Source organism: Podarcis bocagei, assembly GCF_964188305.1.
Source record: "Podarcis bocagei genome assembly, chromosome: 2".
Taxonomy (NCBI): Eukaryota; Metazoa; Chordata; class Lepidosauria; order Squamata; family Lacertidae; genus Podarcis; species Podarcis bocagei.
The window spans coordinates 94,794,134-94,814,997 of NC_138126.1; the positions used below are offsets into that span (position 1 = coordinate 94,794,134).

General features: G+C 42.6%; 1 protein-coding gene and 1 long non-coding RNA gene across 3 annotated transcripts in view; one reads left to right on the forward strand and one right to left on the reverse strand.

Moving 5' to 3' along the window:
• LOC308582164 (myosin-4-like) overlaps window positions 1-5,904 on the forward strand; it is a 41,796-nt gene extending 35,892 nt beyond the window's left edge. For both annotated transcript variants that reach the window (XM_081185047.1, XM_081185048.1), the window contains 5 exons: window positions 957-1,127; window positions 1,356-1,460; window positions 2,511-2,606; window positions 3,926-4,060; window positions 5,788-5,904. In XM_081185047.1, the coding sequence (XP_081041173.1) occupies window positions 957-1,127; window positions 1,356-1,460; window positions 2,511-2,606; window positions 3,926-4,060; window positions 5,788-5,802 (522 nt within the window). In that variant the 3' untranslated portion in view covers window positions 5,803-5,904. The remainder of the gene's footprint in view (window positions 1-956; window positions 1,128-1,355; window positions 1,461-2,510; window positions 2,607-3,925; window positions 4,061-5,787) is intronic.
• LOC308582173 overlaps window positions 1-20,864 on the reverse strand; it is a 50,817-nt gene that overhangs the window by 29,716 nt on the left and 237 nt on the right. The window lies entirely within an intron of this gene.

The following is a 20,864-nucleotide window of genomic DNA, read 5'->3' on the forward strand; positions in this document are numbered from 1 at the left end:
ACGACTGGCCCGTACGGGCAGGGGTACCTTTACCTTTTTATACAAATATCACTGTAGCAACACCTAGTGTCGAAATCAAGCATTACAGCAGAAATTCAGTGCACTTAACCAAAATAAAATAATAATTTTTTAAAATCACTCAAGGCGCTTCCAGACTGTAACTATTTTCGGATGGAATTCAATCACATCTTGGCAAATTAAGGCTGTGCAATTGAAGCTGACATAGCACGCTTGTGAAACAAACCCATTTCCCTAAAAGATCTGACTTTTCCCCCTGTAACTGATGCACAAAGTGTGGGATAATGTTTGCTTGACACAATGTCATTTGATCTCCCCACAAACAAATCTGGATACATGTTCATTAAATAACCTCTCCACAAATAAATCAGACTGAGTGCTTATTAAGCAGGACATCTGGAAGCAACCTCATATATTCCAATCCAGAGAGGATGTTCTAAAGTCTGGACCCCAATCCAACTAACCAACCAACCAACCAACCAACCATAGAAAGACAAACCAAATGAACTATGTAAAGACACCCTGGTGAGCAGTGAGTACAGTGGTGCCTCGCAAGACGAAAATAATCCGTTCTGTGATTCTCTTCGTCTAGCGGTTTTTTCGTCTTGCGAAGCAAGCCCATTGACGGATTAGCGGCTTTTAGCGGCTTATCTGCTGATCGGATCAGCTGATAAGCGGCTTAGCGGCTTAGAAAAAGGGGGAAGGGGGAAAAAACAGCAGGAACTCGCAAGACATTGTCATCTTGCGAAGCAAGCCCATAGGAAATTCGTTTTGCGAAGCACCTCCAAAACAGAAAACTCTTTCGTCTAGCGAGTTTTCCGTCTTGCGAGGCATTCGTCTTGCGGGGCACCACTGTACAGAATCTACAACACTAAAAATAATGTTGGGAGCTATGCAGAGAAGTGTGCACTTACTGATGTTACCATCTATCTAATTAGGCAGCCATGATGGCAGAGGAGCTGAAGAAGGAGCAAGACACCAGTGCCCACCTGGAGAGGATGAAGAAGAACCTGGAGCAGACAGTGAAGGATCTGCAGCACCGTCTGGATGAAGCAGAGCAGCTGGCCCTGAGAGGTGGCAAGAAGCAACTCCAGAAACTGGAGGCCAGGGTACGCTGCCAGAGCTCATTTATCAGGGTTGCTTGAGCTTGTCATAGTGACTGATTACAAGCAGAGGTTCATGCACAGGGCTTCCACTGGGGGGTCTGGTTAGGTGGATCCTGCCCACACTGATTTTGGAGGTACCTTTTCAACATGATAATGCCCATTTAAGTTTTCAAAGATGTATTGACCCTTCCCCATAAAGTTTGATCTCTATATCAGAATATTCTGTTGTAGGTACACGAGTTGGAAAATGAGCTTGATGCCGAACAGAAGAGAGGAGTTGAGGCAATCAAAGGAGTGCGAAAATATGAGCGGAGAGTCAAAGAAATCACTTATCAGGTAACGATGTCTTATTCCATTTATTGAACTCCTGGGATTCTCCTCCATTACTATCATTCTCTTTATCTGAGAAAGACAGAAGCAGGTCAGCACAACATATTTGCCATGGAACCAGATGAGAGGCAACCCAGGACTTAAATCTTTTCCCCCCATTTTTTTTATTGAGTTTCAAAGAAAACATTGCAACGAGGTTAAAATACATCTAACACTCAACTGAGTGGTGTGTGCAGAAAGTGCCTTCACAGTTGGAGGCAGTATGTCTCTGAATACTAGTTGCTGGAAGCAGTGGCGTCGCAACGGGGGTGCAGTGCGCCCCGGGTGCCATGTCTTGGGGGGTGACAAGAAGACACCCTGCAGGGGCTCGCCCCACCGTGGCGGTGTGAGCAGCCATTGCGCTGCTGCAGCCACATGTGGAGGATCCTTTGTTTGCGGCTGCAGCCACAAGCAGAGGATCCTGGTGCCGGCGGCAAACCGCTATGTACAGCGCATGTGCAGTGTCGCATGTACGTAACAACACCACACATGCGCTGTACATGGCAGTTTGCCACCGGTGCTGCTTGAGCGCCGTATGGATAGTGGTGGGATCCATCCGTGCCACTACAGTCGCATGTAGAGGATCCTCCATTTGGGGCTGCAACCGCGAGCAGAGGATTCCAGCACTGTCCGTATGGCAGTGGAGTGGCACCGCTGGCAAAGCGCTATGTACAGCACATGTGCAGCATCACTATGTACAGCGCTGTGTTGTACGTAGCGATGCCGCACATGCGTCCTACGTAGCAGTGCCCTGCCCCCGGTGTCACTGCTCCCATTTGTTCGCCCCTGGCTGGGAGTCACTTGTGGGGAGAGTGCTATTTAACTCTGATCCTGCTTCTGGTTCTCCCATAGGCATCTGGTTGGCCACTGTGAGAACAGGATGCTGGACTAGATCAGCAGGGTTCTTATGTACCTGTTCTGCCTGTCAACTTCCAGAGGATAACCAAACTCTGATATCCTCTGAAGGCACGCTCTCTGGGCCTTCTAGTGTTAGCATTCCATTTACATTCCATGCAGGCTGAAGAGGATAAGAAGAATGTTTTCAGGCTTCAAGACCTAGTGGACAAGTTGCAGCTGAAGGTGAAAGCGTACAAGAGACAAGCTGAAGAGGCTGTAAGTGCACAAATCTCAAATGGCTCCCTTCATGCTTAAACCTATACTGACCATTGTTACTCACCCTGCGTTCCTGTGTGAGGAATGGTAGGGTACAATAAAGAAATAAACGGTGGTACAAATAATAAAATTAAAATACACTGTCCAAAGAAACACGCAGCTTGAAAAACACCCAGAACTGCTTATCTTTATCTTGTAACCCCTTTCAGGATTGCACTAACATAAATCATGACACCTCTTCACGCCTAACCCCACACTCTACAGTTAGGAAGACCCTGCCCCATAACCCCTATATCCTGGAACCATACAGAACCACCCATTCCATATACTACTACTTCCACATGTCAAAGGGGTGTAGTGATAACTCCTTCCCAAACCCCAATTATATCTTACTTGTCTCCTTGACAGTGTTCCACCCACAGAAGTCATACCAATTCTCACATCACAGAACAGCAAGTAGAGCCCATATCTCTCATGATGACACAGATTCACTCCCATGCCATTTACTGTAGCACTCAGGCACTTCCCAAAGCATTCCTGCATAACTAAGCAGAGGACAACCATCTCACACGCTTCTAATCTTCCCTTTCCTGTCAGTGTCTCTATTAGACATCATAGATCACACATCATAGATCCTTTCAGAATACAGCTGTCACTTCAGAGAAAGGGTGGAACACACAGTGGTTATCCTCTGCCTCCACAGCTGGAGCCAACAATGCTTCTGAAAGCCCATAGCTGGAAACCAGAGGAGAGGAGTGCTATTGTGCTCAAATCTTGCTTGCAAATTTCCCACAGGCATCTGGCTGGCCACTGTGAGAACAGAATGCTGGACTAGATGGCCCACTGGCCTGATCCAGCAAGCTCTTCTTACTGTATGTTCTTACACAGGTATAGCTTACCTCCCACAAATTCCAGCATTCTAGTTCGCATGCTATGGTAAACAATAGTTAATGGTTTAAAACAGTAAATGGGTCAATTTGGGCTGCTTTTCCATGATCCCTGTCTTAGTGTTATGTCCAAACAGAGATTACTCTTTGCTTCAGCAAACCACACCAGGTAAGCCAAGAACAAACCTTAGATGACTGCTGGTCATTGTTTGTCAGAATCGGAACAAACCATAATCCCTCATTCAGATGCAATGCTAAGCCCAGGCATCATGGTTTGTTTCCCCTGCACAATGTCAGGGAGGAGGAAAACAGCCTGGATTGGTGCAGGATGTGAAATCAACATCGTTGTGGGGCGCCTTCGCTGTCCCTTATATACTATAGCTTTGGCTCTGCTTGTGTTGTTGATTTCATGTCACGTTTCTATTGTGCAAGGAGGAGCAAGCCAACACGAACTTTGCCAGGTTCAGGAAGGCTCAGCATGAGCTGGAAGAAGCTGAAGAGCGAGCAGACATTGCTGAATCCCAGGTCAATAAGCTGCGGGCCAAGAGCCGTGACATTGGGGGAAAGGTAAGTGTCTTGGCGGGGTGGGATGATGTACTGGCATAGAAGGAAACTTTTCTCTGTACAAGGATAACACCTTCTGTCTTTAAGTTGGTACTGTTAATCTGCTTGGGTTCAAATTCCTACCTAGCTCTTCTAAGAAGTAGCCCCAAAGTGAAACAGTATATTTTCCTCCATGAAGTTTAAATTGCCTTCGAGCCTTCCACTTGCTATTGAACACTTGGCATTTGTTAGTGGTGAAATGAACAGGAGAGCATTTGCAATGCAAATTAGTATTCAGGTCAATGTAAGTTTCATATTCACATTAAAAAGAAATTGTCACTCTAAGGCTGCAATCTTATGCATACTTACATCGGAGTAAGTATCACTGAACTCAGTGAGGCTTATTTCTGAGTCTTTGGCAATCACTCGTAGCCGAGTAAGATTGTCTTCCATAAACATGGTTATAACAATGAGTCTGTAAGTGACTGTGGAGGCCAATTCTGGATCCACATGTCCTTCCACAGTGGGGACATTGGTTTCCGGGTGGGAGTTGATCACAGTGTGGATTTGCCAAGCATGCCTTCCTCTTAGCACATTTCTCTCCTGCGTCCTGAGTTTGAGTGTCTTCAAAACCCATGACACCTTTGGTAAAGGCTGTTCTCTAACTGGAGCGCTCACAGGCCAGTGTTTCCCAGTTGTCAGTGTTTATACTACATATTTTTTAGATTTGCCTTGAGACAGTCTTTAAACCTCTTTTGTTGACCACCAGCATTACGCTTTCCATTTTTAAGTTCAGAATAGATTAGTTCATCAGGCATCCGCACATGGCCAGTCCAAACAAAGTTGATGTTGAAGAATCATAGCTTCAACACTGGTGATCTTTGTATCTTCCAGTACACTGAGTATTTCTGAGTAGACATGTGTAGGATTGCATTGCACACCTAATGTGGCTGGGGCAACCCAGTCAGGTGGGTGGGGTACCAGTAATACAACAACAATAAATGAAACAAGATGCCCAATGTATGGTAATTTTCCACCTTTCCACTACTTGGCTCCATGAACAAGAACACCAATGTAAACATTTTACATTTGAATATTTGAATTCTCCTCCCTTGACTTGATAGTAAGCTTTGCAACCTATCCATCCATTTAAGTGTAGAGAAATATTATCAAGAACAGTCATGAGCTATCCTCCAATAAATTTGAAATGGCGGGAGATAGACACATACATATGGTACAAATATCTTCAATAAATATTGGAGTGTTAAGTACTAACAGATTTGTAAAGCCAGAAGCAATGACTGAGATCATGTTCTCCTTACAAACATGTGCTCCATAATTTCATGGCAGCATCTTCTCTCTGCTTCATGGCTCTTAAAACAAATAGGAATTGTGTCCAGACTAGAGTGAAATCTGGAAGGCTGGGCTGCAGACTGGCTAGGATCTTCTTTCCCCTCTTCTTTTGATTTCCCTCCTTTACCTTGCTGCTTCTCCCTCATATTATGCTTCTGAGCCAAGGAAATAAAAGCAGACAATTCCAGTTGCTGTGGTGGCAGCAGTCCCACCACAGTTTGTGGCGGGGAGAGGGAGAGGAGAATAAGACAGAGCAATTCTCCCATACCAGAAAAATAATGCAAGAGGGAGAATTCCTGCCTGTTAGTCCCTTGACATACTCTTGCTACCTACACTGTTCACATATAAACTGCTCTGTTACCTCATTATCTTCTACATTTGAATTTATTTTTGTACAGAAATCGGAAGAATGAGACGAACTGCTCCTGAAAAGATTCCACACAATGTGGAATTCTTCACAGTGAATGTACATGTAAATCATCGAACCTGAATAAAAATACATTTTAAGCAACATATTTCAGTTGTGACCTTTTAATGTTTCATCAAAAATCGGAGGCGCCTGTGAGAAATTGTGAAGACTCCCATGGGAATGCGGGCATCAAGCGTACTTTCAGAGTTCTTGAGAGCTGGGTAACTGCAGTCAGCTGTGTGAACGGTGGCGTGCATTTGTGAACATGTATAATTTTGTTTGTTTCACTCGTTTGCTTATTTATTTAATTTATACCCCACACTTCATTATAAAATAATTCTAGGGCAGCAATTACAAATGTATTAAAATTGATTCAACATTACTGCCCCCCCCAAAAAAGTCTGGTTATACAAAAGCAACACTAACCAACCGAACAGTGCAAATATTAGAGTAAAAACAGCATTAGAAAGCCGGTTGAAGCAAATCTGTCTGGGCACATCCAGAAGACCTGTTTATTGAGCATTCACTCCAGTTTGTTTGCAGGGGGGAATGCTGCATCAAAGCAAATGTTATCCCACACTTCCTAGTGCATTTCCCTATCACTTTTCTTATTGCAGAAAGCCCAATTTTTCACGAATTACGTTTGTTGCACAAGAAATCCCAGTCAACTATAATTTTGCGGCTTGAATTTGCTGGTGTGTGATTGAATCCCACTCCCCAAATAGTGGCAGTCTGGAAGTGCCCTGTATTTTGAAAGACTGAGAAAATACAGCAAGACAACGTCCGCCGGTTAGAGTGTTATTATTACAATTATTATATTTGATACTGCCTTTCATCTGAAGATTGCAGGCTGGTTCACAACATAAAAATACAAAATGAGAACACAAAATACATAATAAAACAAACCAATAACCCCCGTCCCACGAATACATTTTAAAGCCATAGAATGTTAATCAGCCAAAGGCTATAGCGAAACATTTTCGCCTGGCGCCTAAATATATGCAATGAAGGCTACCAGGCGAGCCTCTCTAGGGCGAGCATTCCACAAATGGGGAGCCACCACAGAAAAGGCCCTTTCTCGTGTAGCCACCCTCTGGACCTCTTGTGGAGGAGGCTCTTGAAGAAGGGTCTCAGTTGATGATTGCAGGGGCTGGATCGGTTCCATTTCTCTAAGCACCCTGGGTGAAAATACCAACTCTGTCGTTGCCAGAGGTGGGGGCAACCAGAGAGGGGCATACAATGAAAATCTTACTGTACTGACAGGTACGTACATATGAGGAAACACTTCAGGTATTTGAGTCCTAAGCCTAAGGCATGTGCCTCAGGGAGACAAGGATTATTTTCATCTCCACATTATCCAAAGTTGCATCTGAATGGGAAGAAGAGAGCGTATCCCTGTTTAAGAACAGCAGAGTTAATAAATACATTATTTAGCAGAAGGGGCTTGTTATCTGCACAAATAACTTCTGCTGCCATTGAAGATGCAGCTCACTGAAGATTTAAGTGCTTACTTCCATCAGCAAGGTGAATTCCAAAAGCAGAATTTCTTTTTTAAAAATAACCACTTCAGTCTACTGTGAGCAGCTCCTCTGACATTAAAATATTTACACAAGTAGACCATATGTGTTATTTTGCAGATAAATCCTGAGAGGTAACATTTGCGCTCGAATTAAGGGCCATATGTAGTTGACTGCATTTTGCATTGGGATCCTGCTGTCAGTACATGTAACATTTAGTAAAATTGGTAAGCGCATAATTTTTACACTGTGCTGCCCTTTTTCCTGCTCTTATGTACACCCACGTTAGAAAAACATAATGTGTGAAGAGAGACTTGTCCTCCAGATACGTTATAATTCTTCAAGCAGCTAAAAAAAGCAAACGGCAACAGACCAAACATAACAATGCAGCATTGTCATGACTAAATCAATTCATAATGACTCAGAATGAAGAATATTTCCTGCCATGAATATATAAACAAATACTGACTGCTGGTGAGAGTGACACAAATCCCCAGAATTCCAGAAGATGATTTATTTGGATGTTCACACCAGAGCAGCACATTTCTCCTCGAGGTATAAATCATGCATGTGCCTAGGCAGGAGCTAGTGCCAAATGGAAACTTTCTCCCAACACCATAGGCTGAAAAGCCCTCTCCATAATTAGGCTTAAGGGCTTGAAACGGACTATGCATGCTCACTGAAATGACTAACAGGGGTCTACTTTACAACCAGCAGCGCGTCCACAGATCTGATCTCTAAGCATGCGGAAGCAAGAAGAGCTAATCGCTGGGTGAAAGCCACCCAAATCCCAAGGAGGAATGTCATCTAATGGGCTCTCTGAGTCACAAAGGCTCCAGGCCTTATTTTGGTTCAAATTAGAGCTCAAGCTTCTCTCATGCTTTGCCTTGAACAGTGGCCAGTATTTTCAGAGCGAAATGTCTAATAAATGTACAACATGAGCAAATAAAATTTCATGGCATACCGTAAATAAATATTTGGGGACAGGAAATGGCCATATTGGGATGTTAGGCTAGACATAGGTTTGTTTGCCTGTTAAGAAAAAGATGCGGAAAACTGTATTTGATTGCTTGTATTTGATTATATGATGTTCTTATACTCAACTAATAAAATATTCAGAAAAAGAAAAGAAAAAGATGCAGTGGACCTTAGGCTCGCGTCACCCTACCCTCGCCTTGTTCTCCAGTGGAGCTGTGAGAAGTTTAGAAGCTTCCCTATTTGTTTCACTTCACCACAGTTTGTACTGCCCAAACCAACAAACTGTGGTTAACGTTAACCTGTTTGTTTGAAAGGAGCCGACTTCAAGCCATGGCAGAGTAGATAAGCCCTAGAATTGCTGCAGCTTATTCTCATCCTGCTAAACTTGGTTTCCTCATCGTGGCTGCAATTAGGGCCATAAACACCTCCCCTAGCACTGGTGGTACTTTTCCACTTCTCCCCTCACTTTGGAAGTAAGAAAAGTGCCATATTTGCCTTCAAAACCCTAGAACAGGTGGCTAATATTGGTCACAATGACAGTCAGCCATCCCTCCGTTGGCCACATGGCAGCAGTGGACATCGTCAGTGTATGTGCAAGTCCACACACACTAAACACTCATCAAACATGTACATTCACCACATATACAGCATATGCAGGCACACAGCACTCTTTTCCTCTCTCACTCTTTCACACATACAGTGAGGGGGGTAAAGTATTTGATCCCCTGCTAAATTTGCCCGTTTGGCCACTGATGTAGAAATGACCAATCCATAATTTTAATGGTAGGTTTATTGAAGCTGTGAGAGACAGAATAACAACGGGAAAACCTTATTGCCATTGACAGAAATGTGACCACCATGGGATTTTATCTCCCAGTAAATACTTAACATAGAATTGAGCTGACCTCCATCATGGTTTGTCTGGTAAATGACCAATCATTTCCTAATGAATTCCAGCATAAAAATGGTAAAACAGAACAACATGTTTTATAGATTCCAGCTCTTGTTTGTTAGCCTCGAGGAGAGAGAAACACCAGCATATCTTCTCCTAAACATTTTAGATGGCAGCACATTAAATCTGGCCACAGTTAAAGCAGCATGAGACACATAATCAGAATCTCCAGCCCTTCCCTCTCTAGCGCTTGGGTGTGGGTGGAAATGCTGACTTTTCTACTCAAAGAGCAGGCAGAAGGCTTTATTTCCAGACATGTCAGCACTAACAAGGCTCAGTGATCACTTCAGGTGCTGACTGACACTTCTCCAACCAGCTGTGACTTTATAAGTAAAATGCACCCAACTTTCTCTTGTCCAGTTTCTGCTATTCTGGCAGCATTGTTCTTTTCCATTTACATCTAGTTCAAAAAGAAATGTTTGTTGGCTTTTGCAAAATCTAGCCCCAATTGTTCCCAATACTAGGAATTAGAACTCTCTCTCTCTCTCTCTCTCTCTCTCTCTCACACACACACACACAGAGAGAGAGAGAGAGAGAGAGAGAGAGAGAGAGAAGATCTAGATTACACAACTGTAGTAAAGCATTTTCAATGATTTGCACTATTATGCAATTAAGCAAAGAGTTATTATCCCTGATAAGATACATACAGTAAAACAAGGCAATTGTATCATTCTAATCTGATATTTAAAAGAACTAGGCAACGTGAGAAGAGGGCTGGGAACTGAGGAGGAGATAGATGTAAGATGGAAACTACAACCAAAGTTCTCCTCAAATAATCCAGTTGTTCAAAAAAAGCAACTTAAATGAGATGACATTTTTCTTGTTCCATCTATATTTATGGAATGAATGTAAAGTGACTGATCTGTTCATATGATGTGTCTTCCCTCCACTACACTAAGAATTGTAGTGTTTATAGATGGTGCTGAGAATTGTTTTTAGAGATTCCTAATTCCCCAATTGACAGCTAAAAGGATTTGGAAATGGTTTTCATTTGTAGTACAGATATACTGTGAATATATGTCCACCTGCATGAAGACATGTTCCTGGTCATAATGAAAAAGCAACTAAATGCAGCAAACAAAACTATTGCACATATGCCTCTGCTGAGCAAAGAATCAGGAAACTGATCTGGTAGTTTAAAATCAGGGATTGTTTGGAGAAGGAGAAAAGTGAAAGAAATCAACTGCAAGCAGTATCATCTCCTATCAAGAATCTGAAAGTGAGTTTGGCAGACTTTGTGGGCACTAATGCGGAGTTCAGGTGCGAGGCTAATATATAGAAGCAGATCTGCTGGACAGGATTCTCTCCCACCGCCCTTCCAAATATATGTACTCCTCTGCAAATTTCTAAGGATTAAAGTTGTCATGGGGATGTTAATTCTGAATTCCTGGAGGTTTAAGAGATTAGGACCTCATCTTTACCACTCTACAAACATGGCATTTTACATTTAATTGTAAGAGACTTTCTCTCATGAGTCATTCTTGGAGAATAGCAGCTTTATACACAGATGGCTGCAGAACAGAGACACCATTGAGGGGCAAATACTGAGACAGCTATGTCATGTAGACCCAGGCACACATCTATACATCTCAGCCACAGAAAGCAACCTATCAGCTATGATCAGTTTTGTACAGATGGAAAAGACACCACACTATTAAATTCAGGTATGCAATGTTCTCTGTGGTATCTGTAGTGTCTCACATATGGGAATGCACCAACACACACACACACACACACACACACACACACACACACACACACACACACCACATTATTTGAGTCCTTCTCCTTCCATTGGAACTCCCAATAGTATGCAAAATTATTGACACATTAATTGACTTTTCTTGACTACAGACACACATCAAGAAGAGGCTTGAATATGTGTGTAAAAGCAGTTTGGCTGATTCAAAATGTTCATAATCTGTTTACTTGTTCAGCTATTCTGGGTGGGCTCCTTTCCTACCATAGTTTGAGCTACACTTAGCAATAGCACCAACAAGGCTCTCTGCAACTTTTCACCAGCCACACTAACAAGGGTGGATTTAGGGCTATGTTGATGATTGCACTGAGCCAAGGGGGCACCGTCTCAAAGCCTGGTAAGCAAGACGCTGGACTCTAGGAAAGAGGTGGGAGGGCTCTAGGACCCTGCCAGTCATCACACCTCCTTCCCAAAGCAGGACACCTCTTCCCTTACCTGCCTTTGGGAAGGCAACACAAGGGCTGGGGCAGGAGGGGGAATTTTGGCATCACACAGGGTGCCATAGTATCCAAGTCCACCACTGGGATGCCTTGGGGAGCAATGCCACATCATGCCTATTGTTCCATCTGTCTCATCCCCAGAGTTCTGCTCATTCCGTTTTATGGAAACATTTGTCTACTTGGCTTCTGAGATGTCTTTAAGAAAGAAGATGGTAAACAATCCTGCAAGCACAACTTCCATTCTAGTACTGAACAGAAAAACAATTTCTGCCAGATGAATCTAGCCTTCACCCGGTAACTGGAAACTCCTTTTCCTTGCTAACAAGGAAATCACATCTTGTGAATTCTGTGATTTATGCAAATACGTCCTTGTTTCTCTGGAATATGTCTGATCAGAAGACAGGTTTTTCTTTTTCTTTTTGCTTGATTCACTCAACAGCGTGATTCAATTTTGGGTTTCGCTCATCACATTCCCACCCCACCAGGTGGTGCTGAAGACAAACACAAGCGAGCTGCCATTGCAGTTCCTCACTTGGTGCATATTCTGCTAAGGCTGCTCTTCACTAAATTTGTCCAGTATAATCAGTTTCTCCTTTGTGGAATATGGCTTTCTTCCACAAATATGCACAAAGATTAATTGAACCCGGGACATCTGGGCTCAGTTAAGTGCAACATCACAAGGCACATAGTAAAAGTATGGCATTTGCTATCAGAGAATGTTGTGATAGATACCAAATTATGCTGCATACACACAATACATTTAAAGCAGATTTTAAAGCACACCTCCTGAAAAAATAAAATGGGAACTGTAGCATGCTCAAGGTGCTGGGAATTGTAACTATTTGAGGGCTAAACTACAGTCTTAGCCTTCTTTGTGGTGGAGGGGGGAAGTGTGCTTTAAACGTATGGCATGTATGCAGCCTAGATGTCTTTAAAACAGGATTAGACAAATTCATGGTGTCTATAAGGCTATCAAGAACTACTACTTATGATGGCTATATACCACCTCCAAGTGAATACCTAAATATTTTATTTAAAATATTTTATTAATAATACCAGTACTGATATTAATATTAATGTTATCTTATTAGTTAAAATAACATCTATTAATTAAAATGATAAGAATATTGATCCTTCAAAGGAGTCAAGGCTTTAACAGATTACATTTCTAACATTTTTTGTGTCTTTATTTCTTAAAATTCTATTAATCGCCCTCCCGCCAAAAAGGAGCATAAGGCAAGTTACATCAAGCAAATATCAAACAATTTATAAAAGCAAAGCACAATCACACATACATACTAGGGGTAATGCAAGTTGAGTGGTTAATGTGCGTAACAGCCAACCATAGTGCACATTCACCAGATCTCATGAAGAATGTGCATATAATGTGCCCATGAAGAGGGAATTGCGCAGATTTCCTGGTCAATATACATAATCTCCAGCAGACCTTGGGAAATGTGCATATCTCAACTGAATTTTGTACATTCAGCCAAAAATTTGTACATTCATTATGCAAAATCTCCTGGGAGTGCTTCAGAGTCCAATCCTTTTGGGGTTCCATGGCATCAGAAATACTGTAAACAAAATCACAAGACAGCAGATCATACTCTTCCCCACAGCTGGCTCCTTTATCCTTAGGCGGAAATGAAGAACTGTGCAGCAATGACCTTGTGAACTATTTTTTGCATGCTGTGAACTATTTGTGAACTATTTTTTGCATGCTGCAAGAAATACCATACCTCAACACTGGAGAGATTTATCCGGTGCCACTGCAGAATCCTGGTACCAGATAGTTTGGGACACAACCCTACTGGAAAACTTGATCTGTAAAGTTAAGAGTGTCAAGAAGACAAAACTGCAACATTTCTCTGTGGTATGATTCTGTAATGTATACAAACATTGAGATGCATAGACAGTTTCTTCTACCAGTTTATGAATGGATTTGGTTGATCTAAATCCTTTTCATCTTTGTATCTCTCCCACCTGTAAACCAACAAAATGGAAAATAAGCAAAAGTTATATGAGTACTTTAGTGCTATTGTTGGAACACCAGCTAACATACTTACCTGCTATGTAATAATATAATAATGTATAATTTAATTTTGATGTTTAATTATAATTTGACTCTGGAGATTTGTATTTTCCTTGCATTTATTGAACTTTGCCTTGTCCTATTCCTTCTGTATCCTAAAAGCTCAATAAATAAAACATTTAAAAGAAGAAAAGAAATGTTGTTATATTGACTTGGGGATGAATTCATATTCTCTGACAACACTTCAGAGACTAGGCATACAGTCTGTGTAACTGCAATCCAAACTCTGGCTATAAGGTAAGGCAGGGCTTAACGGAAGAGCAGAGCCACTGCCATGTTGTAGTCTGCAATTCATGCTAGCTGGGTGAAAGGCAAAGGTAGATATTATAAATTGATTACATCCTGTTAAACACAAATTGGGACGCGGGTGGCGCTGTGGTGTAAACCACTGAGCCTTCGGCTTGTCGATTGGAAGGTCGGCAGTTCGAATCCCCGCAACCGGGTGAGCTCCCATTGCTCAGTCCCAGCTCCTGCCAACCTAGCAGTTCGAAAGCACATCAAAGGGCAAGTAGATAAATAGGTACCACTCCGGCGGGAAGGTAAACGGAATTTCCATGCACTGCTCTGGTTTCGCCAGAAGCGGCTTAGTCATGCTGGCCACATGACCCGGAAAAACTGTCTGCAGACAAACGCCAGCTCCCTCGGCCAGTAAAATGAGATGAGCGCGGCAACCCCAGAGTTGTTCACAACTGGACTTAACTGTCAGGGGTCCTTTAGCTTTACCTTTTTAAACACAAATTGGACAACTCTGAACAGGAAAAAGCATACAGTGGTACCTCAGGTTACATATACTTCAGGCTACAGACTCCACTAACCCAGAAATAGTACCTCGGGTTAAGAGCTTTTCTTCAGGATGAGAACAGAAATCGCACAGCGGCAGCAGGAGGCCCCATTAGCTAAAGTTGTGCATCAGGTTAAGAACAGTTTCAGGTTAAGAACGGACCTCCGGAACGAATTAAGTACTTAATTCGGTACCACTGTATTTCTTTGAGACTATGTATATTGACCGCATATTATGAATACTGACTAGGGAATGTACAAAATTCAGTCAAGATAGACACATCCCTCCCTTTCTGGACAAATCTCAAGTGGCATTTTAAAAAAGCCACATATGAAAGTAATACCTGCCTACACGGGAAATTTTGTTTAGAACAAGTCACATTTATTCATCAGACATTTCCTGATTGGTCTCAGCTATCTCTCTTACAGCTGGATCTCAAATATTTGCTTTGGCAAATCTGCCTTCAGTAGTTTCATATCATTACTGCAACATTGGCAAAATGGCATGTTCTCTGATGTGTTGCTCTATCAAAACAGTTAGCATAGTTTGGCTCTCCTAGTTGGCCCACCTCCATCAGGTTGGACATCAAACATGTTTTGTATTCACCCTGTCCAGAATCCTACCTCTTCATTGCCAGGAACCCATTAAGTCCCTGGCATGGGCATCTCTAGGAATTTGTGGGGGAGGAATTAATAAATACATAAAACATAAGTACAGTGGTACCTTGGGTTACAAACGCTTTGGGTTATGAAGTCCGCTAACCCAGAAGTAGTTGCTCTGGATTGCGAACTTTGCCCCAGGATGAGAACGGAAATTGTGCGGCAGCAGGAGGCTCCATTAGCAGAAGCATGCCTCAGGTTAAGAATGGTTTTGGGTTAAGAATGGACCTCTGGAATGAATTAAATACATAACTCGAGGTACCACTGTAAGTGGCATCATGCTATACTCAAAAAGAAAAAAATGAAAATGATGTATTTAACACCTAACAAATTATCTAAAATGAATAAGAAGGTTCCTAATAATTGCTGGATGGACTTGCAAGAAAGCGAGGGAATTTTGGGAAACGATACATAATTAGATTTAAAAAAAAATTTAAATTAGTATATCCAAAAAAGGCTACAGTGCTTCTTTTAGGGATTTACAGGGACAGAAATCCACCACCACCACCCAATGTTAAAGTTGTCTATGTATGTAATATCAGCAGCTAGGATTCTGTATGAGCAGAAATGGAAGAAAGAAAAAATTCCAACCAAAGAAGAATGGATATGTAAGATAATGGACTATGCAGAACTGGCAAACTTAACAGAAAATTAAGAGAATCTAATGATGAGTGTTTTATGGAATAATGGATGCCTTTTTCTGATTATTTAAAGAAATATTATAGTATGATGAGCTCATGAGGATTTGAGCTATGAGCAACAGAAGTAATTAGATTATAATACTGTGGTTATGATTTGATAGATAGAAGACAGGGTGCAGCAGAAGGATAGAAACAATAACTTCATGGAAAAGGGGATGGGAAGTGGACAAAAATAAGAGAAAAAACAAAATTGTGTTTTGACAATGTTAAAAATGTTGAAACTTAATAAAATATAATTGGGGGGGGCACAGGTAAGTGACATTCAAGAACAGGTCTACCGTTTCTGATAGATCTGGTGACTGAGCAGCAGCAGGGCTGGGCTGAACCTGACCTCTGAGAAACTTGAATTCCAGGTCCATCCTACTTATATCTTGGTGGGTAAACCTGGAATCCAGAGCATGCCTTTCCACCCACTGCTGGAACCCACAATTATTTTCCTGTCTCCCTTCTTCCCCTGCAGCCCTTAATTAATTACATTGCTGTTGCAATCAACCTTATAGTTTCTCCCCAGTGCATTTCCCTTAAACAACAACAATAATCACCCAACATGTCAGGGAAACAACACTGGACCACATTTCCTGATTGTACCACTCTAACTAGTCCTCCTCCCACCCCTGCAAAACGTATATATATAACAACAGTCAGCTACTTAACTGGAGGCAATTTTGTGGAGCAGTGGGTCAGTGCATCCGGCTACTAACCAGAAGATTGGGGGTTTGAGTCCACCCAGAGACAGCTGTGGGTAGGGTTCATGCATTGCAGGGGGTTGGAACAGATGACTCTTGGGGTCCCTTCCAAGTCTACAATTCTATGATTAACCCAGATTCTCTCTCAGTCATAGCAAGGATGGGTTTTATCTACATTGGCATTAGCAGGCTAATATTTTTAATGTTTAAAAATCACATTTTTGGGGGCATGAAATAAGATCTAAGAAAGATCATGAACTCTCCTGCCTTTGCTTTTGTTTATCGGAAGAAACTAGAGGTGTGCACCATCCACATAATTCAGTTCTCACTCTCATCTGGCACTTTGGAAAATCCTGATCTGGCTTTACAAGGAGCTTCATAGGCTGTCCAGTTTGGCTCAGGTTTTGTCCAAGTCTGCTTGTCCACTATCGGGATTTAAAGCAGGGGGAGCAGCTATAACCTTTCCCCCTTTTGACAGTGGTTGCTGAAATTTACAGGCATATTCGTTTCTTCAGAGTGCAAGTCCACGCTTTTGTGTTGGGCACCCTCAAAGTTTGATTCCCCCCCCCAAAGGAAACATCTATAATTTTACAGATTTTGAGGTAAAATTGGATGGAGTTTTCTTGCAAGGTTATGAATTTTCGAAGGAAAACAGCAGTGGCTTTCCTGTAAAGCAGGACAGCTGTTGCAATTTTAAGGTGGTTAAAAAAGAAATCGCTACATCAGATTAATTAATATTGACTTTGCTTACCATAACCTGAGAAGTAGCACATCATAAACAATATGCTGACTCTTACTTCTAAATGATCAATTATAGTCATATTTCCATAGAACACAATTGGATGAATACCATCAGAACTCTAAGGGTTGCTTATTTTTGGCAGTTTAACCTTAGCCTTGAAGTAGCAGCAGCAAGGTTAACTTCCAACAGTGAGGAATTTTGGGAAAAGGAAGCGTTGGTCTGAAGGGAATTTAAATAGATAAGAAAGATTTTTTATTTGTGATAAGCCACTGATTTTCACATCTGTCTGATCTGTCTTGGACATATCAAGGACAAAGGCTGGAACAAAATATTCACTTCAAACAGTGTTCAAATAGCACTCAAATTCAGTGTGTTCTGGCAATTCCAAACTTTCTCCCAGGGTTCTGTCATCTGAAAACTTCTCTTAACATTGAAACTTATTCTTCCCTTTTGAAGCATGTTAGCTTTATTTAAATTTGCTAAGTGATGCCTTCAATTATCCTGGAAGGATGTTATAATGGTTTGGATGAGGCTTGAAGTTTCTACATTTACATACAGAGCTGAAGTAGTAGATCTGCAGAGGTGATATAGTGAAGGATTGGACTATGAAAGCAAGCCAGGCAAAATCTGGAGAACAAGTGGTGCAAGTCTCACTCTGAAGCCCAGTGTTAGAAACAGAGATATGAAATCTAGGAGCTAAATGGCACCTAACGCCTAGGTTATGGGTGCAACAACGGAACGTCTAGGCACCTTTTTTTTAATATAACAAGAATACAAAGCTGAAAATAATGGGAGTTTTGAACACTGATTGAGCCTACCACGTAGCAGTGTGGGCTACGAACAAGCCAAACACCTTTTACCAGCTGCACCTGGTATGACAGCTGTGGCTGTTTCTGGACTGGGAGAGCTTGACCACAGTAGCTCTGGCATTGTGACTTCTGAGGTTGGACTACTGCATTGCACTCTGTGCAGGGCACTCCTTGAAACTGCAGTTAGTGCAGAATGCTGAAGCACAGCTGCTGACAGGAGTAAGACCAGCACATTATCCCCAGTGGCGGAGCTTCATGCTCCGGCACCGGGGGCGGAGAGCAGGTGTGAGGCATGGCACGCTGCCTGCAGGTGCGTGGCACATGTTCTGGGGGCCTGGTGCATCGCCCGCAGGGGGGGTTGAACGCATTCTGGGGTGGGGTGCGCTGCCTCCGGGGGCAGGGCACCCAGTGCAGGCGGGGGGGGGTTAGCTGCGATGGAACCCCACCGGGATCATACTGCTGGGGGCGGTGCACTCCCCCAACCCCCTCTTCCTCTGCCAATGATTATCCAGAGATCTGCACTGATTGCTGATTTGCTCCTGGGCCAAGTTATTTTCTGTTACAGTAAATAAAGCCCTTAACAGCTTGGGACCAGTTTATTTGCTGGATCATCTTACCCCATAATAATAATAATAGCTTATACAGTGATACCTTGGGTTAAGTACTTAATTTGTTCTGGAGGTCTGTACTTAACCTGAAACTGTTCTTAACCTGAAGCACCACTTTAGCTAAAGGGGCCTCCCGCTGCTGCCGCGCCGCCGGAGCATGATTTCTGTTCTCATCCTGAAGCAAAGTTCTTAACCTGAAGCACTATTTTTGGGTTAGCGGAGTCTGTAACCTGAAGCGTATGTAACCCGAGGTACCACTGTACATATTTTGCATTAGGGTAATGGCAAGGACTTGCCTGAGCATACAGTCTGTGATCTGAAAACAAATACCTCAGAATTCAGTGAATGTATTTTCAAACTACTTCAGCCACACTGGGGTTGTGTACACTCTGTTTACAGCTGTACCTGTAAAGCACACTTGAGACATATTCATCCCCCCCCCCCCCGGAATTCTGGGCATGGTAGTTTGTTAAGGGCTGCTGGGAATCATAGCTCTGTGAGGGGTAAACCATACAGTGGCCGGGATTCTTTGAGGGAAAGAAGGTGCTTTAAAGGTGCTTTAAAGGGGTAGTGTGTATGAGGCCTAAGAAGAGCCTTGCTGGGACAGACCAAAGGCCCAACCAGTATTAGTTCCATGCCACCCCACTCTCCCAAGCGTTGCAAGATACTAGGGGCTCCAGACACTTATCCAGGGTTCAGTTTCCTTGGAATGAGGGACAACAGAGATGGTGGTGTGTTTATGATTATGGCTTATTTACACATATATGCAATCTGAGCCTACAATGGAGGGGCTCACACCATCAACACCCCAGAAGGCCTTGCTTCTCCCGTAGTCACAGCAGAATTCAAACATGGCTCTCACTCTCTGGCTTTTGCCTGCTTCTACTTCTAGCCCAGCTCACACCCAAGTCTTTCTCACCACCAGCCAGGTGAGGGAGGAGGCCCACCCATTTGCCCCCTGGCACAGAGCCACTTCCTTTCTTATGCAAAGGACCGTGCTTAGGGGACATTGTGGCTGTTGCCTGAAGGGACTCAGGCATCATACAGTCAAACTGCCCCCCCCCCAGTAGAACAAGATGCATGTTCTAGTAACCAGCTAGATGCCAATGGGAACCTCAGAAGGAGGGCTGCTTCCAGATGATGTGTTTATTGAAGATTCACCCTAATTTGTTGGCACAAAATGTGTAAGTTAAACAGTGCCAGCTATTTATCAAGCATTTATTCTGATTTGTTCGCTGGAAAGTTAGATGTTGTGTCAAGCAAATGTCACCCTGCACTTCTCAGTACATTTTCTGACCACTTTCCTTATTGCAAAATGTCTGATTTTGTGGGGGGAAGTGTTTTCGTTGTGCAAGAGAACTGCACAACCGGAATTTTTGGGGACGTGACTGAATCTCATCTGAAAATAGTGACAGACTAGAAGTGCCGTGAGCCATGGGTGCAATGAAATTCTCAAGGGTTTCTCAACATAGGGGTTCCTTCTGAGGTGTGCCTATCTTGAAACTTACCTGTTGCTAGTACCAAGCAAAGCTTATTTAGGAAAATTCCTTCCAGTAGCACCTTAAAGACCAACTAAGTTAGTTCTTGGTATGAGCTTTCGTGTGCATGCACACTTCTTCAGATACACCGAAACAGAAGTTGCCAGATCCTTCTATATAGTGAGAAGGTGGGGAGGGGTATTACTCAGAAGGGTGGTGGTAATGGGAGATTGGCAGATAGATGAGATGAGCCTGCATGCACACGAAAGCTTATACCAAGAACTAACAGTTGGTCTTTAAGGTGCTACTGGAAGGAATTTTTTTATTTTGACTATGGCAGACCAACACGGCTACCTATCTGTAACTTATTTAGGAAGTTCTTCTGTAGTTATCCTAGTTGCCTAGGGAGTTAATTTCTGTTTTATTGTGAGTTAACTTTATTTCCATAGCCATGGGAATACACAAAGTTTCAAACAAAACCCATGCACAAAACAATATGAAAATTCATTATCCATAAAAATCATAAACATTCTCATCAATAGTTCTTGTTGGCATCTCATAGCCATTAGAGGAAGTATAGCCACACTACGGGAAATATCTTTACTCATTTTAATTATATATATTTTTTATTTCTGCTGTCTGGCAGAGAAAAACAATTTTATGCAGGGGTCCCGCTGTTCAATGACTGCTACAGAGTCTTTAAATTTTACATGTACTGACTATGTTTTAATTTAATGATGCAATTTTGGCGGCGGGAGTGGGTAGTCTTACTATCTGTAGTGGCACCAAACTAGGTCTACCCAACTCACCACGCACCCGGAAAGCGTGCCCGCATGACACACGTGTTCGATGAATTCACACGCA